The sequence below is a fragment of the Oppia nitens genome, unplaced genomic scaffold (genome assembly GCF_028296485.1).
Source record: "Oppia nitens isolate AA-2021 unplaced genomic scaffold, nextdenovo-longstitch-racon4-pilon3 scaffold3_pilon_pilon_pilon, whole genome shotgun sequence".
NCBI lineage: Eukaryota > Metazoa > Arthropoda > Arachnida > Sarcoptiformes > Oppiidae > Oppia > Oppia nitens.
In genome coordinates this window covers 2,947,764-2,973,563 of record NW_026533221.1, presented here as the reverse complement: position 1 = coordinate 2,973,563, position 25,800 = coordinate 2,947,764, and the positions used below count along the sequence as shown (strand labels likewise).

The 25,800-nt window shown below is 24.7% G+C and overlaps 4 protein-coding genes across 5 annotated transcripts; 2 read left to right on the top strand and 2 right to left on the bottom strand.

Moving 5' to 3' along the window:
• Positions 1-7,503: 7,503 nt before the first annotated feature.
• Positions 7,504-8,966, bottom strand: LOC128957796 (dual specificity mitogen-activated protein kinase kinase 2-like; the record flags this gene model as incomplete). Its single annotated transcript, XM_054303610.1, has 6 exons — positions 7,504-7,599; positions 7,667-8,086; positions 8,192-8,316; positions 8,392-8,521; positions 8,620-8,766; positions 8,835-8,966. Coding segments are annotated over 6 exons (1,050 nt in total), but the record flags the coding sequence as incomplete, so codon positions are not given.
• Positions 8,967-9,182: 216 nt separating this feature from the next.
• Positions 9,183-11,128, bottom strand: LOC128958486 (60S ribosomal export protein NMD3-like). Its single transcript, XM_054304348.1, has 6 exons — positions 10,993-11,128; positions 10,788-10,922; positions 10,628-10,721; positions 9,984-10,578; positions 9,771-9,916; positions 9,183-9,697 (listed from the first exon to the last, which is right to left on the bottom strand). The coding sequence occupies exons 1-6, from the start codon at positions 11,043-11,045 to the stop codon at positions 9,215-9,217; spliced, it is 1,506 nt and encodes a 501-aa protein (XP_054160323.1). The 5' UTR covers positions 11,046-11,128; the 3' UTR covers positions 9,183-9,214.
• Positions 11,129-11,812: 684 nt separating this feature from the next.
• Positions 11,813-14,466, top strand: LOC128957517 (WASP homolog-associated protein with actin, membranes and microtubules-like). 2 transcript variants are annotated; one of them, XM_054303289.1, is made up of 3 exons: positions 11,813-12,117; positions 12,189-12,302; positions 12,551-14,466. In XM_054303289.1, exons 1-3 carry the CDS (start codon positions 11,870-11,872, stop codon positions 14,349-14,351), a joined length of 2,163 nt encoding a protein of 720 aa, XP_054159264.1. In that variant the 5' UTR covers positions 11,813-11,869; the 3' UTR covers positions 14,352-14,466. The 2 variants fall into 2 exon arrangements, with proteins under 2 accessions (XP_054159264.1, XP_054159263.1); XM_054303288.1 differs by having other exon boundaries at positions 12,189-12,347.
• Positions 14,467-15,427: 961 nt separating this feature from the next.
• Positions 15,428-18,015, top strand: LOC128957522 (junction-mediating and -regulatory protein-like). Its single transcript, XM_054303294.1, has 3 exons — positions 15,428-15,667; positions 15,739-15,852; positions 16,100-18,015. The coding sequence occupies exons 1-3, from the start codon at positions 15,651-15,653 to the stop codon at positions 17,898-17,900; spliced, it is 1,932 nt and encodes a 643-aa protein (XP_054159269.1). The 5' UTR covers positions 15,428-15,650; the 3' UTR covers positions 17,901-18,015.
• The last annotated feature ends 7,785 nt before the right edge of the window (positions 18,016-25,800 follow it).

Sequence of the window (25,800 nt, the reverse complement as noted above, 5' to 3'; positions counted from 1 at the left end):
ATCTTAGTTATATTTAGGAGGTTTGCATTTTATGAAAATCAATTGAAATTTGTTTTTGATTTTAAATTTAGATTTTTGTATAGTTATTTAATACATGTAAATAATATAAATGATATAAATCAATTTTCAATAAAATCATTGTTCAAAAATTTAATTATAAAAACCATTTTGTATGTACATTATTTCACGTATTGATAAAATAAAAAAAACAATTAACAATATTGTAAAATATGTTATTTCCATTAAAAAAAATAATAAATGCCATTAAACTATACTTTTCATTAACTTATATTTTTAATGTTTTTTATTGTTTTGTTTATTACAAACTATTGTTGCTATTATAGGTAATAAATATAAATAAATTTTTACATTTAGATTACATTCATTTAGTAAATACATTATACAGAACTGTATAATACATACATATTTATAATGTATTTGTTGTAAAAAAAATAAAAAATATTAATCATTTTATTGTATTTAACTTTAACTAATTTCTATTCAATTGCCGGTACATATTATATAACAACATTGTATTATTAAACTTGAAAAATGATTTTATAGTATTTATAATATTTATATATAAACTTGAAAATCAAATGCGGGTTTTTGAGAGTACCGTTTAAAAAAAGTGTCATTCAATTGATGCCAATAACACGTTTTCAAAAAAAGTTGTTATATAACGAGGGCTTTCTCTTTAAACTACAGGTATAACTTATACCGTATAAGTAATAGTTATTATTGAAAATTGTTTTTAAAAAGTTTATTTAACTATTACTTGTACTCATTTTTTCTCCAAAGAAGTCAAAAAGGATTTCACATATAAATTAGATCTTATTATATACCAATTGATAGATATTTTAAAGAAAACACTATATATATATATAATACTAGTCACACAGGTTAACAGTTTAGTAGTAGTAATAATAATAATAATACTAGTAATACCTGTTAGACTAGTTAACCGTTATGCCGAAAAAAAATTAAATAACAACATTATAAAAGTTTTGGCTATTTTTATATATATGTGTGTTAGTAATGTCAGTGATGAGATACAAGTTATATATACAGTAAATATTTAATAATAATATGATAATACTATTTGTAATGTCATAGGAATATATTTAAATATTAATCAATCGCTAAATTTGCTATAAATATTAAAAATATATATATATATATAAATATAAGTATCAAACATTGATTTTTTGGTGGTGCAGTATTTTTTAAATGCTGTTAACAAATGTAAGTTTTTTAATATAATTTTTTTGAAATATATATTTTGAAAGTAAAGTGTTTTGTTTTATATAAAAAAAATTTCAACAAAAAAATATTGATACATCATCGCTAACCTAATCATAATAACTAATCATCACATATAGTATGGTTGAAACAAATGAAACGGATTCAACTAAAACAATGAAGTTTATCGGAGCCATAACTTTGCTGATATTATTAGGTAAATATTTCAAATATCAATATATATTTAAAAATTTATTAAAATAGTATTTTATATTATTAGGCAAATATCAAATTTAGTTAAATGCTAATTAGTTTTCAAGTAGTTTTAAATTAGTTTTGAATTAGTTTTAAATTAGTATTGAATATAGTTTTTTTCAGTTCAAAATTATTAGCTCTAATTTAAGCTAATTTGGTGCTCAAAGAAATCCATTTTATTGATTATTAAAATATTTGTTTTATTCTTATTTATTTAATTTAATTTATTTTTATGTATTTATTTTATAAAAAGTTGTGACCGCTTTTTCAATAGCATTGGCACAATATCAGACAGAAACGGTATGTATCATAAAATTTTTGTTTTTTACCTCTAAATTAAACCCAATTATCTTAGATAACACATGTCTAAACATAATTAACATGATAATGCAATATCTATATTTTATTAAATAATAGTAGACTAGTTGTATGGCATATAATTATATTAATCAATTGTATGCTATATTCATATATTATTATTTTAGATAATATTTATATAGCTATTAAACCTCATTTTAAGGATGATAAAAAATTGTTTAAAATTATTTTTAGCTAAAATAGAGATATTTTTTATAGTTTAGTTTTTTTTTTGTGTGTATGTATATATTGATATGTAAAGTTACTATGTCCATGTGAAACTAGCCCGGGGCTTATTTATCATTAGTCCATAATTTTAGTGATGCTAAAAATACAAGTTCACTCAATTTGCTATTAGAGACAATTAAATGATAAAAAAACTATGCGATTATATTTAGGTTATTATGAATCTCTCTCTCTCTCTCTCACTTGACGTGTGTGTCTATGTCTGTGAATAAGTGTGTTTGAAAATTTTGTTAAGCTTTTAAATTGTTACTTTTCAAATGTTTTTAAGTACTCATGAAAGTATCATTATTAAATTTATTATTATCATTATTAAATAAAACAATTTAGTTTTCTATATATAAATACAAGTATGTTATGTAATTTTATATTATTAAATCATACAGTAGTAAATTATATATATAAATATATATAAAATATTTTTTTTTACTATATTTAGTTTATATATATATTAAATTTACTACTGTATGATATAATAATAATATAAAATTTGATACCAATAGTAATTGACAGCTCACATAAATAGATTGATTAATTAAATAAATATATTATTGAAAAAGAAAATTAAATCATTGGCAAATAAATTATTATTTTCTATATATAATTATTTTATGTATTTATTTAAAAAATAAATGTAACACATATTTGCCTAAAAAATAAAATCTAGGATTTCGATCAATTTTCTGACGATTTTTCCATAAAACGAATTAATAAAAATGTAGAAAATTTACGAAAGTCTGACTATAAAAGTAGTTCAGAAAAAGCATTAATAGATGAAATGGATGACCAAGAAGTGGCAAACACTGGACTCATCAGTGAGTCGTCGAGTCATAGAAAAGATGTTAGTCTAACAAAATCAATGAGTCTTAAACTGGATAAGTCAGTGACGACCAACAAACCGAAAGTAGTTCCGGTAAAGGTTAACACAATTAAACTTAGAAGGACTACAACAACAACATCAACCACAACAACAGCAGCTCCTCCTTCAACAACCAAAAAAACTAGTAAACCGACGACAACTACAAGAAAGTCAAACACAAACAAAAAGAAACAACAGTCTAGAAAGTCGTCAAACAAATCGTCAAAGTCGTCAAAATCAGCAACAAAAACATCGACAACAACTACGACAACAACAGCATCTCCGGCAACAATTAGTTCATCAGAATTAGAAAGTATTAAATCAAAGATTAGGAAAAAAGAGTTGGAATTCCTATTGAATAAAGTGGAAGCGCTTAGTAAACAACAATTACATTCAGATGATAGTTCAGACTTATTAATGGAAAACTCTTATCAGGAAAAGACATACAAAAAGCCGAACATTGAGTTCATTCCGTTTAACAAAGATATGTCAGATAGTAGTCATAATTATGATTCAAAACATAGCTATGATGTCCAACAAAATACCGATAACTCCAATAAAGACAGTAATCCAGTACCCGAATGGCCACCAATGCCTCATTTTCTCCCCCCTCTACCACCTCCGCCACCATTATGGCCATTACCACCACCACCACCGCCGCCACTGCCTCTTCCACCTGTTATTGATCATAATGTACACAACAGTGCCAAAAGTCAACCGAAATTTAATTCAAATCAGACGCCATTTAAGCCAATGATATCCTCTTCATATAGAGAAACAGATTCCTTCAATCCAAGACCCGCACCAAACATGGGTCAGAGACCGGGCATTAGAAATAATGGTTTACCGCCGCCGCGAATATTTAACGGAGTGCTTCCCATTCCCAACAAACACGCGATTAAGCAAATAAATAATGGCGATCACCATATGTCGGGACAAGAATCACATCAAATGCCATATCGTGTTAAACCACGCGGTTATGCCGTACCGAAATCAGAAAAACCGGGCATACAATTGAGTTTTGGCGGCGGACCCATGGGTGGGGGCACTCAAGTAAAGACCAGTCCAATGGGTATATTCAAGACATTACTTCTTCCATTATTGCCAAAACCGCGGATGAATTTGAATGGAAAAGTCGTGTTTGGAGTGGTTCTGGAAAACGGCGTTGGATTTGGAAAAAAGCCTAAAATAGTAGCTCAACATTTCAGTACTGGCCATATATAGGACACATTCACACCATCATCACATCCATCAACTTCATGTGTTGTTTACTTGTTATTAGTTTAGACAATTAGGTGTCTCTAATTGTTTTTTATTAGTTTTTAATAGTACAGACAAATTTTTAGATGTGTATGATTTAAAAACTTAAATGTTATATAAGTTTAAAAAAATATATTTATATAAAAAATGCATCCAATTGTGTGCAATCCTCGCATTTCACATCCAAGTGATCATTACATATATGTGTGTGTTTTTCTTCAAAATATATATTTTTAATAATTAGTTCCCCGGGACAGTAGTGAACAATTTATATATACAGTATATAGCGCTCCGGTATGTAATCGATTTAGTGGTCCGATTAGTGATGGACTCATTGTTTTTGTTATATAATTCAATGGTTACACCGCACCTGTAATTTTCACACACACAACACCCGAGTGGCGGCTAAATATTAATGAGATGATTGTCCGCTAAAAATATATCACTACAACACTTGACAACAAACATAAGCGACCATTAAATTAAATTCAATGTTATTTGCATTTCGGCCCAATTTCTTGACTTTAGATGTTAATTATGTGATAATTTATTATTATTTTATTATTATTATAAAATATTAAATATATATAAAATTATATATAAATATTTTTACAAATCTATGATTACCAAAAATAGGTACGACTACTACTACTACTACTACTATACAGGTATAGTAGTATAATAGCATTAGACTTATAATAAAACGACGACCTAATAACTCCTCAAAAAACACAAAAATTAAACATAAATTTCCCTTATTTTAAATGTAAATTAAATAATATGTCATAAATTTTTCAAATAAATTTGAATAATTTTTGTTGGTATTTTTGATAAATACAAATTTGCTTAAAATTTTTTAAAATAGATTTTTAAATCGCAAATAAATAAACTTTTTAATTAAATATTAATATTTGTTTAAAATATTGTGATAGTTTGAGGTTATTTTTATGGGGATTTAGTAGTATTTTATGTATTATTATTATTATTGCAAAAAAAAGAGAGAAACTATATAAATAAATTTATTATTCAAATAATATTTACTGTATTTACTCAATACATATATTTATTGATTGTATGTATGTATACATAATTTTTTAATAAAATATTAAATAAAGTTAATAATCGCTTAAATATCTAGAAATATAATATATATATATATATATGTAGTTAAACCTCTTGGCTAAAAAATTTCTAATAATCATTGATTACATTAAACACATTAAATTACATGTATTTGTAACAATCGTTGCAATTATATATTAATTAATTTATATAAATAATCAAATTGCAGGTCAGATTTAATTACTGTTATAGATATTAGTAATGTATGAGTTGATTAAAAAGTAAATTAATAAAATATATAATGTATTGAAATAAATCATTTAAGCATATAATAATATATACAGTATATAAATATATTATATTATAAATATACTTAATAGTATTGCTCTACTAGTCATACATTACATATAATTTAATTATACTTACTATTGATTGCAATAAGTTTTTATTATATTGTTAGAAGTAATTAATAAATTTCTAATTGCATTTAAATCACGAGATTTATTTAAATTTAAATTTTCAAATTAATTAACGTTTTTTAAATAAAAAATAACCGTCATTTTCGATGATAATTTTTAAGACATTTACCACAATAAGACATTTTATAAAAAAAATTTTTGACAGTAATTATATGAAAATAAATAAATAAAATATCATATTTAAAACAATTTTTTTGAAATAAAAGCTATTAAAAAATAAATGTATTGCAAATAATATCTTTTATATTATCTGCTGATAGTAGATCCATGGTCAAATATCAATGCAAATACATTTATAATATATAATATATTACTTATAATCATTGAGTTTGTTATCCATCTCTATAATCAACTTTTTCTTATTGATGAGCACTTCGTTTTCAAACAGTATATCTAATTCACTGTCAATGCAATTGATTTCCATTTCCATCAATTGATTTAAAAGTATTTTCTTTTCACTCTTACAAACATTTTCTTTAATTTCTTGTTTCAATTGATTTCGTTGAAACACTTTTGTCGCTTTAATTGAATTCAAAAGTTGCAGTTTTTCTTGACTGACAAACACTTCTAATGATAAGAGACGAGTCAGACATCCTTTGACGCGAAACGCTGTTTTGCCAAACCTTTTCTGATCGCATCTCATTCTGTCTGTTTGTCCAGATATCAGATCCACTGTTTTACGATAGTAGTCGTCATAGAGTTGTTGTATGGCTTCCGATGAGGTCAGGTATTGTGATTTAGCTTCTGTTATCTCAGCCAATGCCTCATTCTTGACTCTTTGTCCCACTTCTGAACTATTTATTAACTTTTCATTAGTTTTAATACAATTGTGGGCCAATTCTCTTAGTCTACGAAACGGTTGTAATTGAAAATTGTATAACTCTTCCAAAGCAATGATAACATTAGAAACAGCTTTATCTTCAACTGTATATATAGTATTCATCTCAAGAAGTGTCTCAACATTTGTTTTTAATTCAAAAACTTCGTTCAATTCATTCATAGCAGTGTTCAACAAATCCCGTCCAATATGTGTGTGGCCTGTCTTCGCACTCAAGTTGACATTACCGACGGTATACCCAAACAATTGATTATATATTTCTGTAAGAAGTGTCAAAGGTTTGTATCTATCATATGGTTTAACATAAGAGTCTATCCAATTGTCACCTAATATGTTGTCTACAGATATCAGCAACAAATGGGTCAATGGATTACTGCCGAACTCGAGTCTTCGCAATTGATGTCATTTTGTCTGAAGAAACTCAAATCACTTAATAAAGTAACTTATATTTAAGTCATTAATTTAAACCATTTAAGAGAAAATAATTTTTTATGTTAATTTGTTTGACAAAGAAATAAATTTTTTATTTAAATAAAATACAAATACAAAAATAATTTTTTTTAAAAAATATGATTTCTTGTGGTAGAGACTGTGTTAGAAACTTTGTTACTGATCAGCAATCATATCAACCAATTCTTTTGAAATCTCTGACACCTCATCAAAATTTTTCTTGACTTTTAAGTCCAGTTTGTCAGCCGATTCCGAGTGACTCCTGGCTTCTTGAAATGCGAGAAGACCTCTTTCTTCACATTTCTCTGCCATAATTCGTTCAGATTTACTTTGATTGACCAATATTTTTGTTTCTGCATTCAGTTCGTGAAGTCTTAGACGAAGATCGAGTAAGACTTCTTGGTCTTGAGGTTCAGCCATAGTTTATAATGCAAAAAAAATTTTGAAATGATTTGAATTCAACCGAAACTTCGCTTTTTATAGTAAGACAACAATAGATTTGATGTCTCGCACTCTGTCTTTTCGGTTTCCGATCGCTTTATGAACGGGTGATTCTAATAATTAATTTACAAAAATTAATTCAATTTTAGTTAACACTTTGGTTAGTACAGTAAATCATACAATTAGACTGTGAAGGTCAGCCCTTTCAGCCGGATTTTTGGTAAGACATCGATCGACATAGTCCTTGAAGTCTGCTGTGAATACAGATTTGGGAACAGTTGGTGGCGGCTCATTGACAATGTAGTCTAATAATTCAAATATCGATAGCCGCGGACCATCACCCGTGGCTCCGGAATTGTGTAGAATTGGGCTAAAATTGTTTGGTCTGAACTTTCCTATTGGACTCAAAGAGTGATAGCTTTGAGGCGGTGGACATATTTCGTTAGTTTCGGGCACATATTTGCTGCCGAATATTTGGGACAACTCTTTGGAATCGGGTGGCGGAACTGGATATCTTCCAATTGACATCTCTACCAATGAAAGACCTAAACTCCAGATGTCTGATTGAACTGTATAGTGATTTCCCTGAAGTCGTTCGGGCTTTCAGTTGAAAAAAGCACAAAAATATATTAAAAATTATTATCAATTGATGATAAATATAGGAAAATACAATATTTTAAACACATATATTTATATTAGACTAACCGACATATAAGATCGGGTGCCAACAAACGAATTGGCCATCGAGTCGATGAGCTGACCACTGACCCCGAAGTCACATATCTTAATCTCTCCGCGAGAGTTGACTAATATGTTCGAAGGCTTTACATCTTATGTGTCAATAATTATAGTATAATTTTTTTTTTAATTTATATAATTTTAGTTCACTAATAATTAATCCAAACCTCTATGCATTATCTGATGCTTTTCGCGCAAATAGTTAAGGCCTTTGATGACAGCTATGGTAACCTTTCCTAAGATCTGTTCTGGAATTCGGTTCGCTTTCTTCAGCAACAAATCTAGAGATCCGCCGTCCTATTCAATAGATCCAGAAAGAGAGAGAGAGAGAGAGAGAGAGAGAGAGTTGTGTCAGCTCAAGTGTTAATTATTTTTTTAAAACACAACTTAATTACCATATATTCCATACAGATATTGATCTCTCCTTCACTATAGAAGGCTCCATAAAAGCCGACGATATGCGGGGAATTGCATTCGTGAAGAACTTTTAATTCACGTATTATTTGACTTCTTATGGCTGGCTTTACCTCCAAATGGATCAACTGATGATAAGAGCAACAATCTATTAAATTCTATGATTATGGGTAAATAAGATTTGATTCAAACAAACTTTTCGGGCCATAATCAGACCACTGGGTCGGTGAATAACTTTGGTGACGACACCTCCATTACCGGCGCCTAATTCGCCTAAATTGTCAAAGTCTTCGGCGTTAAGTTCGAAAGAGTCAAAGAGAGAGAGAGAGAGAGAGTGGGTTAGATAATAAGTAGGTGAAAGTGAGTGAGTAGCTAAATCTACTTTTACAATCTAGTTTTATTTGTAATTTTTGTTAAAATAAAAAATATATTACTTTTTTAATCACTTAAATAAAATGGGAATAAACCAGTTATTATTATTATTATTATTATTCATATTCTTAATACAAATTATTTAAATAAAAAAATAAAGATAATAATTGAATTACAATAATAAACATTTATAATTTTAATATATTAATCAATGATCAGGTCTTCAAGCATTTCTTGTAGAGTAATCTTCGGCGCGTCGTCTTCTAGTTCGTCCACATCGACAGCCATTGCTGACTCCAATTTCTCTTTGTCTGCATATATGTTAATATTCTGTCGAAGCATCGGATCTTCTTCCAGATCCTCCATGAAGTCCATGTACTCCCTGTTGACAGTACTTCCATCAGATCTGCTATCGATATCAATGCGTCTGAGTTTCCATTCGCGTCGTCTATTTCTTGAAACTTTGTCACCGAAATACTTCTTAACAATTATAACATCCGGTATTTTATTTGCATTACTTCTTTCGTATTTCTCAAAGTTTTGTTCGTTTATATTCGCACCGTTGAAATCAAATCCCAGACACAAGTCTCCCGGTTTGAGAAGATGTCCTAAATGTGTTCGCGTATGCTTCTGATTGTCGCTACCGATCTCACTGGACCTGACCAGCCATATGTCAGCTAAAACATGCTATAAATATACAGTTAATAGAAAATTAGATAAATATTTCAAAACTTTTCGATAAATAATTTATAAGACATACTCTATCTGAACGACGACCAACCGGTACTTTAATATTTTCATCTCTAATGATATCGCTGTCCATAACTGTATATTCGGTCAACTGTTTGCAGCCACAGATCGAACGAAACGGGTTTCGGAAATAGTTTTGTGCCGTCAATTCAAAGGCTATTTAAAAGAAATAATAACCATTAATGACAAAATTTTTAATATATCACTAATAATAATGATTTACTTCTCAGAGTAAACGGATCCAACAAATAGACTAAATTTGTAACGCGAAGAACAATACAAATCTGTCCGATATTACCGATACTTTGGGCAGTTTGTAATGGAAGACAAACGATATCATCCTTACAGATGGGAACTATTTCAACGGCAAACGTATACTTATAATTATAGGTATTGTTATGCGTGTCGTGTGATATCAATTGCTGCGATGTTTGATAGCGGGCGGGAACTGTTGTCACCAGAAAATCAACCAATTTCTTGGCGTCATCTTTCTTGTCGAAGAAGAAATCAATGCCGCCATCGATGGCCTTAATATTAACACATTTGTCGTGCGCTTTGTGTTTAATCAACAATTGTTCCAAATAGAAGAACGTCTTCTTGTGAGTAGCCTTTTGTCTCACCTGAACGACTGCTCGCCAAAAGTCTTTGGCCTCTCGTCGATGACAATCATCACACATATGTCCGTTGACCACATACTCGACAACAAATGTCTGCTGTAAAATGGCGCCACCCATCACCTCCTTTTGAACCGTCAGTTTAATCTTAATGCGCTTTGAATGCGGTTCAGTCCACACAAACGTCGCGTCCACCAAATTAACCTAAAAATAATCTTAAATGACTTAAATGATTGATTCAAATATAAGTTACTTTATTAAGTGATTTGAGTTTCTTCAGACAAAATGACATCAATTGCGAAGACTCGAGTTCGGCAGTAATCCATTGACCCATTTGTTGCTGATATCTGTCGGCAACATATTAGATAACAATTGGATAGACTCTTATGTTAAACGATATGATAGATACAAACCTTTGACACTTCTTACAGAAATATATAATCAATTGTTTGGGTATACCGTCGGTAATGTCGACTTGAGTGCGAAGACAGGCCACACACATATTGGACGGGTTAGCAGTTATAGTTGTTCCGCACTGACAACACAATCTGTGAGATAAACCACAAAATAATAGGTAAATCTATGCCATCAAACAAATTGGTGATAATGTTTACATACATTGTCGCTGCGGTATCGGCGACGGCGGCCGACGTGTTATCCAAATACTCCATAATTTCGGTCAATGTTTTCGTTCAACAAACACGTGTTGGTTATAAAATCAATTGTAAAATCAACACTTAATAGATGGCGCTTATAATGTGTAATGTAATTGAAAGTTAATAATTTAATTGATATTTACTTTAATAACTAAATTATTTAATAATTAATTTTATTTTGAATTATTAATTATTAAATAGTATATTGAAAATTGAGGAATAATTTACTAATAATTAATAAACAAATAATATTATTAAAAATAGTTTTATTATTAATGTTTTTAATAGATTCTTATTTTAATAACATTACAATAACTTTTAATAAGTTTCATTAATTTAATCCTAAATAATTTTTTATATATTTATTAATTATGTTAAAATAATTGAGAGATCAAAACTAAAATATTGATAATCAATGATTATTAATCACTTATAATACTATACTAAATCAACAGTGATTTATTTATTTGTTTATTTATTTTAAACGATATAACTTTAATTTGTAATTATTTTATTTTATAAATCACACAAAAGTGATTATTTTTTAAGTATATATTCATATAATGTAATACTGTATCTATTTAATAGTTTATTATTATGATATAATAATTATTACTGATTTTCAAATTACAATTACATTTTACTTATAGATTTGTAACAAAAAACATACAAAAATACAAATTCAAAGTTTTTAAATTTTAAAAACTATTTTACTTTTCAAAAACATTTGTTATTTTCATAACTTGTTTACAAAATATAATACAAACCAATAGTTTGTTGACTCGTAAGTCGTGACGCAATCAATGATAATACAAACGCAATGACTGTCAACACAAACAATGGATGACTATTGCGGTGATAATAACAGTGACGACACCATCGATGGTCAACAACAACAATATCATAGTCTTGATGGTTGGGTAGCCTTTAAGGCAGACCTCTTTGCCAATGATCCGACACAACGAACACAAAGACTACGCTTTTTAGTTGCCGTCAATCACTTGGAGGATACCATTGGCATCACTTGTCTGGAAGACACCCGACGGGCTACAGATAAGAGAAACAAATCAATGGCTGTATCGCTCAGGTATTAATACCATTGATCATAGATATGATATCAATAGATGACTAAATAATAAATGATTACTTATACTTCAGTGCTGACCAATTAGTAAACATCAATAAGCAGTTATCGCTAATCCGTCCGCCACTCGACCACTATTTTGAACCGATTGGACAACTGATCCAAAGTCGCGACGAATCGAACTCGAGGTTATATACATTGATTATGGGTTTCATGGGTTACATAGGTTTCGGGTAAATCTTGAATATAAATCAACTGTTTTTCAATAGCTATGACTAACCAATGTTTCGGATATAAGTTAATAATAGATTGAATATATATCTTGAGATTACTTTAACTTTTACTTATTCTTTGCTTAATTATATTTATTAACTATTTTATAATAATTTTTGAATTATTATTTTTATTGTTAAATGTTTTTCATTTTTATGAATAGTCATAAAGTAGAAGAACTAAAGGAAGAGATATGTGACAAAATTAGACAATATTTAGATATAGCGCTAACACTTTGTGGTCAAAAACTTTTGTTTACCATTTTATTTGACGTCGACTTTCTAAGTGATTATGAAGAAGACAATCAAGAGCTGAGACTAAAGGGTTACGAAAATTTGTTGAACACTGCTATGAATGAATTGAACGAAGTTTTTGAATTAAAAACAAATGTTGAGACACTTCTTGAGATGAATACTATATATACAGTTGAAGATAAAGCTGTTTCTAATGTTATCATTGCTTTGGAAGAGTTATACAATTTTCAATTACAACCGTTTCGTAGACTAAGAGAATTGGCCCACAATTGTATTAAAACTAATGAAAAGTTAATAAATAGTTCAGAAGTGGGACAAAGAGTCAAGAATGAGGCATTGGCTGAGATAACAGAAGCTAAATCACAATACCTGACCTCATCGGAAGCCATACAACAACTCTATGACGACTACTATCGTAAAACAGTGGATCTGATATCTGGACAAACAGACAGAATGAGATGCGATCAGAAAAGGTTTGGCAAAACAGCGTTTCGCGTCAAAGGATGTCTGACTCGTCTCTTATCATTAGAAGTGTTTGTCAGTCAAGAAAAACTGCAACTTTTGAATTCAATTAAAGCGACAAAAGTGTTTCAACGAAATCAATTGAAACAAGAAATTAAAGAAAATGTTTGTAAGAGTGAAAAGAAAATACTTTTAAATCAATTGATGGAAATGGAAATCAATTGCATTGACAGTGAATTAGATATACTGTTTGAAAACGAAGTGCTCATCAATAAGAAAAAGTTGATTATAGAGATGGATAACAAACTCAATGATTATAATGAAGAGTTTTTTGATACCGCAGAGGATGAGGAACAGCTTAAAACTATTAGTTTAATTCAAGAACCGAATAAAATATTGGATCACAAACTCATAGCATTTAATTCGGAACTCAAAGAGTTGTTTCAAAAGAGAGCTAATTTGAGAAGTAAAAGGAAATCATTGATTGCTAAAAGAGAAGCCAAACAATCAAATGAAGTCATTGTTAGAGTTAGTGATGAAAAACATAATAAATTTCAACACAAAAGTAATGTCAAGATATCGGTAAACAAAGACAACGAACAAAAGTTTAATGAAATGAGAAGAAAAACTTTGGAAAGACTTCGGAATTATAAATTGAAAGCATTGCTCACAGAAGCCAAAGATAATGATAATAATGACGAAGAAGAACAACAATCACTTCCGCCATATCCTATGGACACTGGTTTGCGGGCCAAATGTCAGACATTGGATTTGCCACAACCGCCGACCGAAACTGAAATCTCTATCACTGAGGAAACGCCTAAATTTGCAGTTAATTTAGAAATTTACCCAAACTTACCAATACCTCCACCAACACCTATTCCGCCCGCTTTACTTCCCCCACCACCACCTCCTCCTCCTCCACCACTATCACTGTTTGCATCTCAAACAACATTTTCGAGACCTCTTTTAAAAAGTAATAACTCAAGAGTTGAACCGAAAACAGAAACAAATAAAATCGGATTAATTGATTTGAATGATATTTTAAGTGTAAGAAATAAACTTAAACCCACTTCACAGAGACAACAATCCAATGATATGAATGAAAACAAATCGATGGCAACATTGGAAGCAACACTGGGAGCGGCCCTTCAAAAGATGCGAATATCTATTAAAGGATCAGATGATTGTCATAATAATAACGATTCGGATTCTAATGATTTTGAAGACAACGATTTTGACAATTAGTTTACTTTTCAATATATATTTGTAGATTTACATATTAATTTTAATGTTTTAATAATATTTTAATTATGAAAAAAATTCTAATAAATATTAATTACCGGTAAATGATTTAAATAAAAAAATATTTAATTTTAGTGACGATTTGTTGTCTTTTATGTTATTTGAATTTGTATAACATGTATAACATTACACGTCCGCTATCAGACATCTCAGCAATTGATACAACACGACGCGTAATAAATATTGATAATACGATTAAATGGCAATTTTTACTTTAATCGTTTCAAATGTAAAAATTGTGAAAATTACATTTAAAATAAATGTCAATTTTTGCTTTAATTATTTCAAATATAAAAATATTGATAATTCAAATTAAAGTAAATGATAATTTTTGCTTTAATTATTTCAAATCTAAAAATAATGATAATTCGATTTAAAATAAATGTCAATTTTTGCTTTAATTATTTCAAATATAAAAATATTGATAATTCAAATTAAAGTAAATGATAATTTTTGCTTTAATTATTTCAAATCTAAAAATAATGATAATTCGATTTAAAGTAAATGATAATTTTTGCTTTAATTATTTCAAATATAAAAATATTGATAAATCGATTTAAAGTAAATGGTAATTTTTGCTTTAATTATTTCAAATATAAAAATATTGATAATTCGATTTAAAGTAAATGATAATTTTTGCTTTAATTATTTCAAATATAAAAATATTGATAATTCGATTTAAAGTAAATGATAATTTTTGCTTTAATTATTTCAAATATAAAAATATTGATAATTCGATTTAAAGTAAATGATAATTTTTGCTTTAATTATTTCAAATATAAAAATATTGATAATTCGATTTAAAGTAAATGATAATTTTTGCTTTAATTATTTCAAATATAAAAATATTGATAATTCGATTTAAAGTAAATGATAATTTTTGCTTTAATTATTTCAAATATAAAAATATTGATAATTCGATTTAAAGTAAATGATAATTTTTGCTTTAATTATTTCAAATATAAAAATATTGATAAATCGATTTAAAGTAAATGGTAATTTTTGCTTTAATTGGATGACTATTGCGGTGATAATAACAGTGACGACACCATCGATGGTCAACAACAACAATATCATAGTCTTGATGGTTGGGTAGCCTTTAAGGCAGACCTCTTTGCCAATGATCCGACACAACGAACACAAAGACTACGCTTTTTAGTTGCCGTCAATCACTTGGAGGATACCATTGGCATCACTTGTCTGGAAGACACCCGACGGGCTACAGATAAGAGAAACAAATCAATGGCTGTATCGCTCAGGTATTAATACCATTGATCATAGATATGATATCAATAGATGACTAAATAATAAATGATTACTTATACTTCAGTGCTGACCAATTAGTAAACATCAATAAGCAGTTATCGCTAATCCGTCCGCCACTCGACCACTATTTTGAACCGATTGGACAACTGATCCAAAGTCGCGACGAATCGAACTCGAGGTTATATACATTGATTATGGTTTCATGGGTTACATAGGTTTCGGGTAAATCTTGAATATAAATCAACTGTTTTTCAATAGCTATGACTAACCAATGTTTCGGATATAAGTTAATAATAGATTGAATATATATCTTGAGATTACTTTAACTTTTACTTATTCTTTGCTTAATTATATTTATTAACTATTTTATAATAATTTTTGAATTATTATTTTTATTGTTAAATGTTTTTCATTTTTATGAATAGTCATAAAGTAGAAGAACTAAAGGAAGAGATATGTGACAAAATTAGACAATATTTAGATATAGCGCTAACACTTTGTGGTCAAAAACTTTTGTTTACCATTTTATTTGACGTCGACTTTCTAAGTGATTATGAAGAAGACAATCAAGAGCTGAGACTAAAGGGTTACGAAAATTTGTTGAACACTGCTATGAATGAATTGAACGAAGTTTTTGAATTAAAAACAAATGTTGAGACACTTCTTGAGATGAATACTATATATACAGTTGAAGATAAAGCTGTTTCTAATGTTATCATTGCTTTGGAAGAGTTATACAATTTTCAATTACAACCGTTTCGTAGACTAAGAGAATTGGCCCACAATTGTATTAAAACTAATGAAAAGTTAATAAATAGTTCAGAAGTGGGACAAAGAGTCAAGAATGAGGCATTGGCTGAGATAACAGAAGCTAAATCACAATACCTGACCTCATCGGAAGCCATACAACAACTCTATGACGACTACTATCGTAAAACAGTGGATCTGATATCTGGACAAACAGACAGAATGAGATGCGATCAGAAAAGGTTTGGCAAAACAGCGTTTCGCGTCAAAGGATGTCTGACTCGTCTCTTATCATTAGAAGTGTTTGTCAGTCAAGAAAAACTGCAACTTTTGAATTCAATTAAAGCGACAAAAGTGTTTCAACGAAATCAATTGAAACAAGAAATTAAAGAAAATGTTTGTAAGAGTGAAAAGAAAATACTTTTAAATCAATTGATGGAAATGGAAATCAATTGCATTGACAGTGAATTAGATATACTGTTTGAAAACGAAGTGCTCATCAATAAGAAAAAGTTGATTATAGAGATGGATAACAAACTCAATGATTATAATGAAGAGTTTTTTGATACCGCAGAGGATGAGGAACAGCTTAAAACTATTAGTTTAATTCAAGAACCGAATAAAATATTGGATCACAAACTCATAGCATTTAATTCGGAACTCAAAGAGTTGTTTCAAAAGAGAGCTAATTTGAGAAGTAAAAGGAAATCATTGATTGCTAAAAGAGAAGCCAAACAATCAAATGAAGTCATTGTTAGAGTTAGTGATGAAAAACATAATAAATTTCAACACAAAAGTAATGTCAAGATATCGGTAAACAAAGACAACGAACAAAAGTTTAATGAAATGAGAAGAAAAACTTTGGAAAGACTTCGGAATTATAAATTGAAAGCATTGCTCACAGAAGCCAAAGATAATGATAATAATGACGAAGAAGAACAACAATCACTTCCGCCATATCCTATGGACACTGGTTTGCGGGCCAAATGTCAGACATTGGATTTGCCACAACCGCCGACCGAAACTGAAATCTCTATCACTGAGGAAACGCCTAAATTTGCAGTTAATTTAGAAATTTACCCAAACTTACCAATACCTCCACCAACACCTATTCCGCCCGCTTTACTTCCCCCACCACCACCTCCTCCTCCTCCACCACTATCACTGTTTGCATCTCAAACAACATTTTCGAGACCTCTTTTAAAAAGTAATAACTCAAGAGTTGAACCGAAAACAGAAACAAATAAAATCGGATTAATTGATTTGAATGATATTTTAAGTGTAAGAAATAAACTTAAACCCACTTCACAGAGACAACAATCCAATGATATGAATGAAAACAAATCGATGGCAACATTGGAAGCAACACTGGGAGCGGCCCTTCAAAAGATGCGAATATCTATTAAAGGATCAGATGATTGTCATAATAATAACGATTCGGATTCTAATGATTTTGAAGACAACGATTTTGACAATTAGTTTACTTTTCAATATATATTTGTAGATTTACATATTAATTTTAATGTTTTAATAATATTTTAATTATGAAAAAAATTCTAATAAATATTAATTACCGGTAAATGATTTAAATAAAAAAATATTTAATTTTAGTGACGATTTGTTGTCTTTTATGTTATTTGAATTTGTATAACATGTATAACATTACACGTCCGCTATCAGACATCTCAGCAATTGATACAACACGACGCGTAATAAATATTGATAATACGATTAAATGGCAATTTTTACTTTAATCGTTTCAAATCTAAAAATTGTGAAAATTACATTTAAAATAAATGTCAATTTTTGCTTTAATTATTTCAAATATAAGAATATTGATAATTCGATTTAAAGTAAATGATAATTTTTGCTTTAATTATTTCAAATCTAAAAATAATGATAATTCGATTTAAAGTAAATGRTAATTTTTGCTTTAATTATTTCAAATATAAAAATATTGATAAWTCGATTTAAAGTAAATGGTAATTTTTGCTTTAATTATTTCAAATATAAAAATATTGATAATTCGATTTAAAGTAAATGATAATTTTTGCTTTAATTATTTCAAATATAAAAATATTGATAATTCGATTTAAAGTAAATGRTAATTTTTGCTTTAATTATTTCAAATATAAAAATATTGATAATTCGATTTAAAGTAAATGATAATTTTTGCTTTAATTATTTCAAATATAAAAATATTGATAATTCGATTTAAAGTAAATGATAATTTTTGCTTTAATTATTTCAAATATAAAAATATTGATAATTCGATTTAAAGTAAATGATAATTTTAATTATTTCAAATATAAAAATATTGATAATTCGATTAATTATTTCAAATATAAAAATATTGATAATTCGATTTAAAGTAAATGATAATTTTTGCTTTAATTATTTCAAATCTAAAAATAATGATAATTCGATTTAAAGTAAATGATAATTTTTGCTTTAATTATTTCAAATATAAAAATATTGATAATTCGATTTAAAGTAAATGGTAATTTTTGCTTTAATTATTTCAAATATAAAAATATTGATAATTCGATTTAAAGTAAATGATAATTTTTGCTTTAATTATTTCAAATATAAAAATATTGATAATTCGATTTAAAGTAAATGATAATTTTTGCTTTAATTATTTCAAATATAAAAATATTGATAATTCGATTTAAAGTAAATGATAATTTTTGCTTTAATTATTTCAAATATAAAAATATTGATAATTCGATTTAAAGTAAATGGTAATTTTTGCTTTAATTATTTCAAATATAAAAATATTGATAATTCGATTTAAAGTAAATGGTAATTTTTGCTTTAATTATTTCAAATATAAAAATATTGATAATTCGATTTAAAGTAAATGGTAATTTTTGCTTTAATTATTTCAAATCTAAAAAATATAAAAATATTGATAATTCGATTTAAAGTAAATGGTAATTTTTGCTTTAATTATTTCAAATTTATTGATAATTCGATTTAAAGTAAATGGTAATTTTTGCTTTAATTATTTCAAATATAAAAATATTGATAATTCGATGTAAATGGTAATTTTTGCTTTAATTATTTCAAATATAAAAATATTGATAATTCGATTTAAAGTAAATGATAATTTTTGCTTTAATTATTTCAAATATAAAAATATTGATAATTCGATTTAAAGTAAATGATAATTTTTGCTTTAATTATTTCAAATATAAAAATATTGATAATTCGATTTAAAGTAAATGGCAATTTTTGCTTTAATTATTTCAAATATAAAAATATTGATAATTCGATTTAAAGTAAATGGTAATTTTTGCTTTAATTATTTCAAATATAAAAATATTGATAATTCGATTTAAAGTAAATGGTAATTTTTGCTTTAATTATTTCAAATATAAAAATATTGATAATTCGATTTAAAGTAAATGGTAATTTTTGCTTTAATTATTTCAAATATAAAAATATTGATAATTCGATTTAAAGTAAATGGTAATTTTTGCTTTAATTATTTCAAATATAAAAATATTGATAATTCGATTTAAAGTAAATGGTAATTTTTGCTTTAATTATTTCAAATATAAAAATATTGATAATTCGATTTAAAGTAAATGGTAATTTTTGCTTTAATTATTTCAAATATAAAAATATTGATAATTCGATTTAAAGTAAATGATAATTTTTGCTTTAATTATTTCAAATATAAAAATATTGATAATTCGATTTAAAGTAAATGGTAATTTTTGCTTTAATTATTTCAAATATAAAAATATTGATAATTCGATTTAAAGTAAATGATAATTCGATTTAAAGTAAATGGTAATTTTTGCTTTAATTATTTCAATTTTTAATTCTTTAATTATTTCAAATTAAAAATAAATGATAATTCGATTTAAAGTAAATGGTAATTTTTGCTTTAATTATTTCAAATATAAAAATATTGATAATTCGATTTAAAGTAAATGGTAATTTTTGCTTTAATTATTTCAAATATAAAAATATTGATAATTCGATTTAAAGTAAATGGTAATTTTTGCTTTAATTATTTCAAATATAAAAATATTGATAATTCGATTTAAAGTAAATGGTAATTTTTGCTTTAATTATTTCAAATATAAAAATATTGATAATTCGATTTAAAGTAAATGGTAATTTTTGCTTTAATTATTTCAAATATAAAAATATTGATAATTCGATTTAAAGTAAATGGTAATTTTTGCTTTAATTTTTCAAATATAAAAATGATAATTCGAATTTTTTTTGCTTTAATTATTTCAAATATAAAAATATTGATAATTCGATTTAAAGTAAATGATAATTTTTGCTTTAATTATTTCAAATATAAAAATATTGATAATTCGATTTAAAGTAAATGGTAATTTTTGCTTTAATTATTTCAAATATAAAAATAAATAATTCGATTTAAAGTAAATGGTAATTTTTGCTTTAATTATTTCAAATATAAAAATATTGATAATTCGATTTAAAGTAAATGGTAATTTTTGCTTTAATTATTTCAAATATAAAAATATTGATAATTCGATTTAAAGTAAATGGTAATTTTTGCTTTAATTATTTCAAATATAAAAATATTGATAATTCGATTTAAAGTAAATGGTAATTTTTGCTTTAATTATTTCAAATCTAAAAATAATGATAATTCGATTTAAAGTAAATGGTAATTTTTGCTTTAATTATTTCAAATATAAAAATATTGATAATTCGATTTAAAGTAAATGGTAATTTTTGCTTTAATTATTTCAAATATAAAAATATTGATAATTCGATTTAAAGTAAATGGTAATTTTTGCTTTAATTATTTCAAATATAAAAATATTGATAATTCGATTTAAAGTAAATGGCAATTTTTGCTTTAATTATTTCAAATATAAAAATATTGATAATTCGATTTAAAGTAAATGGCAATTTTTGCTTTAATCGTTTCAAATCTAAAAATAATGATAATTCGATTTAAAGTAAATGGTAATTTTTGCTTTAATTATTTCAAATATAAAAATATTGATAATTCGATTTAAAGTAAATGATAATTTTTGCTTTAATTATTTCAAATATAAAAATATTGATAATTCGATTTAAAGTAAATGATAATTTTTGCTTTAATTATTTCAAATATAAAAATATTGATAATTCGATTTAAAGTAAATGAAATAATTTTTGCTTTAATTATTTCAAATATAAAAATATTGATAATTCGATTTAAAGTAAATGGTAATTTTTGCTTTAATTATTTCAAATATAAAAATATTGATAATTCGATTTAAAGTAAATGGTAATTTTTGCTTTAATTATTTCAAATATAAAAATATTGATAATTCGATTTAAAGTAAATGGTAATTTTTGCTTTAATTATTTCAAATATAAAAATATTGATAATTCGATTTAAAGTAAATGGTAATTTTTGCTTTAATTATTTCAAATATAAAAATATTGATAATTCGATTTAAAGTAAATGGTAATTTTTGCTTTAATTATTTCAAATATAAAAATATTGATAATTCGATTTAAAGTAAATGGTAATTTTTGCTTTAATTATTTCAAATATAAAAATATTGATAATTCGATTTAAAGTAAATGWTAATTTTTGCTTTAATTATTTCAAATCTAAAAATAATGATAATTCGATTTAAAGTAAATGGTAATTTTTGCTTTAATTATTTCAAATATAAAAATATTGATAATTCGATTTAAAGTAAATGGTAATTTTTGCTTTAATTATTTCAAATATAAAAATATTGATAATTCGATTTAAAGTAAATGGCAATTTTTGCTTTAATTATTTCAAATATAAAAATAATGATAATTCGATTTAAAGTAAATGGTAATTTTTGCTTTAATTATTTCAAATATAAAAATATTGATAATTCGATTTAAAGTTGGTAATTTTTGCTTTAATTATTTCAAATATAAAAATATAAATTCGATTTAAATAAATGGTAATTTTTGCTTTAATTATTTCAAATATAAAAATATTGATAATTCGATTTAAAGTAAATGGYAATTTTTGCTTTAATTATTTCAAATATAAAAATAATGATAATTCGATTTAAAGTAAATGGTAATTTTTGCTTTAATTATTTCAAATATAAAAATATTGATAATTCGATTTAAAGTAAATGGTAATTTTTGCTTTAATTATTTCAAATATAAAAATATTGATAATTCGATTTAAAGTAAATGGTAATTTTTGCTTTAATTATTTCAAATATAAAAATATTGATAATTCGATTTAAAGTAAATTGAAATTTTTGCTTTAATTATTTCAAATATAAAAATATTGATAATTCGATTTAAAGTAAATGGCAATTTTTGCTTTAATTATTTCAAATATAAAAATATTGATAATTCGATTTAAAGTAAATGGTAATTTTTGCTTTAATTATTTCAAATATAAAAATATTGATAATTCGATTTAAAGTAAATGMTAATTTTTGCTTTAATTATTTCAAATCTAAAAATAATGATAATTCGATTTAAAGTAAATGGTAATTTTTGCTTTAATTATTTCAAATATAAAAATATTGATAATTCGATTTAAAGTAAATGGTAATTTTTGCTTTAATTATTTCAAATATAAAAATATTGATAATTCGATTTAAAGTAAATGGTAATTTTTGCTTTAATTATTTCAAATATAAAAATATTGATAATTCGATTTAAAGTAAATGGTAATTTTTGCTTTAATTATTTCAAATAAAAATAATGATAATTCGATTTAAAGTAAATTTAAATATAAAAATAAATGGTAATTTTTGCTTTAATTATTTCAAATATAAAAATATTGATAATTCGATTTAAAGTAAATGGTAATTTTTGCTTTAATTATTTCAAATATAAAAATATTGATAATTCGATTTAAAGTAAATGGTAATTTTTGCTTTAATTATTTCAAATATAAAAATATTGATAATTCGATTTAAAGTAAATGGTAATTTTTGCTTTAATTATTTCAAATATAAAAATATTGATAATTCGATTTAAAGTAAATGGCAATTTTTGCTTTAATCGTTTCAAATCTAAAAATAATGATAATTCGATTTAAAGTAAATGGTAATTTTTGCTTTAATTATTTCAAATATAAAAATATTGATAATTCGATTTAAAGTAAATGGTAATTTTTGCTTTAATTATTTCAAATATAAAAATATTGATAATTCGATTTAAAGTAAATGGTAATTTTTGCTTTAATTATTTCAAATATTTTTAATTCTTTAATTATTTTTGCAAATATAAAAAAAAATATTGATAATTCGATTTAAAGTAAATKGMAATTTTTGCTTTAATTATTTCAAATATAAAAATATTGATAATTCGATTTAAAGTAAATGGCAATTTTTGCTTTAATTATTTCAAATATAAAAATATTGATAATTCGATTTAAAGTAAATGGTAATTTTTGCTTTAATTATTTCAAATATAAAAATATTGATAATTCGATTTAAAGTAAATGGTAATTTTTGCTTTAATTATTTCAAATATAAAAATATTGATAATTCGATTTAAAGTAAATGGCAATTTTTGCTTTAATTATTTCAAATTTCAAATAAAAATATGATAATTCGATTTAAAGTAAATGGTAATTTTTGCTTTAATTATTTCAAATATAAAAATATTGATAATTCGATTTAAAGTAAATGGTAATTTTTGCTTTAATTATTTCAAATATAAAAATATTGATAATTCGATTTAAAGTAAATGGTAATTTTTGCTTTAATTATTTCAAATATAAAAATAATGGTAATTTTTGATAATTCGATTTAAAGTAAATGGTAATTTTTGCTTTAATTATTTCAAATATAAAAATATTGATAATTCGATTTAAAGTAAATGGTAATTTTTGCTTTAATTATTTCAAATATAAAAATATTGATAATTCGATTTAAAGTAAATGGCAATTTTTAGTTTCAAATCTAAAAATAATGATAATTCGATTTAAAGTAAATGGTAATTTTTGCTTTAATTATTTCAAATATAAAAATATTGATAATTCGATTTAAAGTAAATGGTAATTTTTGCTTTAATTATTTCAAATATAAAAATATTGATAATTCGATTTAAAGTAAATGGTAATTTTTGCTTTAATTATTTCAAATATAAAAATATTGATAATTCGATTTAAAGTAAATGGCAATTTTTGCTTTAATTATTTCAAATATAAAAATATTGATAATTCGATTTAAAGTAAATGGTAATTTTTGCTTTAATTATTTCAAATATAAAAATATTGATAATTCGATTTAAAGTAAATGGTAATTTTTGCTTTAATTATTTCAAATATAAAAATATTGATAATTCGATTTAAAGTAAATGGTAATTTTTGCTTTAATTATTTCAAATATAAAAATATTGATAATTCGATTTAAAGTAAATGGTAATTTTTGCTTTAATTATTTCAAATATAAAAATATTGATAATTCGATTTAAAGTAAATGGCAATTTTTGCTTTAATCGTTTCAAATCTAAAAATAATGATAATTCGATTTAAAGTAAATGGTAATTTTTGCTTTAATTATTTCAAATATAAAAATATTGATAATTCGATTTAAAGTAAATGGTAATTTTTGCTTTAATTATTTCAAATATAAAAATAAATAATTCGATTTAAAGTAAATGGTAATTTTTGCTTTAATTATTTCAAATATAAAAATATTGATAATTCGATTTAAAGTAAATGGTAATTTTTGCTTTAATTATTTCAAATATAAAAATATTGATAATTCGATTTAAAGTAAATGGCAATTTTTAATTATTTCAAATATAAAAATATTGATTTTTAATTATTTCAAATATAAAAATATTGATAATTCGATTTAAAGTAAATGGTAATTTTTGCTTTAATTATTTCAAATATAAAAATATTGATAATTCGATTTAAAGTAAATGGTAATTTTTGCTTTAATTATTTCAAATATAAAAATATTGATAATTCGATTTAAAGTAAATGGCAATTTTTGCTTTAATTCGATTTAAAGTAAATGGTAATTTTTGCTTTAATTATTTCAAATATAAAAATATTGATAATTCGATTTAAAGTAAATGGTAATTTTTGCTTTAATTATTTCAAATATAAAAATATTGATAATTCGATTTAAAGTAAATGGTAATTTTTGCTTTAATTTTTCAAATATAAAAATATATAATTCGATTTAAAGTAAATGGCAATTTTTGATTTAATTATTTCAAATATAAAAATATTGATAATTCGATTTAAAGTAAATGGTAATTTTTGCTTTAATTATTTCAAATATAAAAATATTGATAATTCGATTTAAAGTAAATGGTAATTTTTGCTTTAATTATTTCAAATATAAAAATATTGATAATTCGATTTAAAGTAAATGGCAATTTTTGCTTTAATCGTTTCAAATCTAAAAATAAT

Bases quoted from the DNA above. Each gene is read 5' to 3' on its own strand.
- LOC128958486 (XM_054304348.1), bottom strand. From the start codon at position 11,045: ATGGAGTATTTGGATAACACGTCGGCCGCCGTCGCCGATACCGCAGCG. The intron at 10,579-10,627 runs GTAACTTATATT...GATTATTTTTAG, and splicing joins AACTCAAATCACTTAATAAA to GTTAATTTGGTGGACGCGAC. The intron at 9,917-9,983 runs GTAAATCATTAT...TCTTTTAAATAG, and splicing joins GGATCCGTTTACTCTGAGAA to CCTTTGAATTGACGGCACAA.
- LOC128957522 (XM_054303294.1), top strand. The intron at 15,853-16,099 runs GTTATATACATT...TTTTATGAATAG, and splicing joins CGCGACGAATCGAACTCGAG to TCATAAAGTAGAAGAACTAA.
- LOC128957517 (XM_054303288.1), top strand. From the start codon at position 11,870: ATGGATGACTATTGCGGTGATAATAACAGTGACGACACCATCGATGGT. The intron at 12,118-12,188 runs GTATTAATACCA...CTTATACTTCAG, and splicing joins TCAATGGCTGTATCGCTCAG to TGCTGACCAATTAGTAAACA. The intron at 12,348-12,550 runs GTAAATCTTGAA...TTTTATGAATAG, and splicing joins ATGGGTTACATAGGTTTCGG to TCATAAAGTAGAAGAACTAA.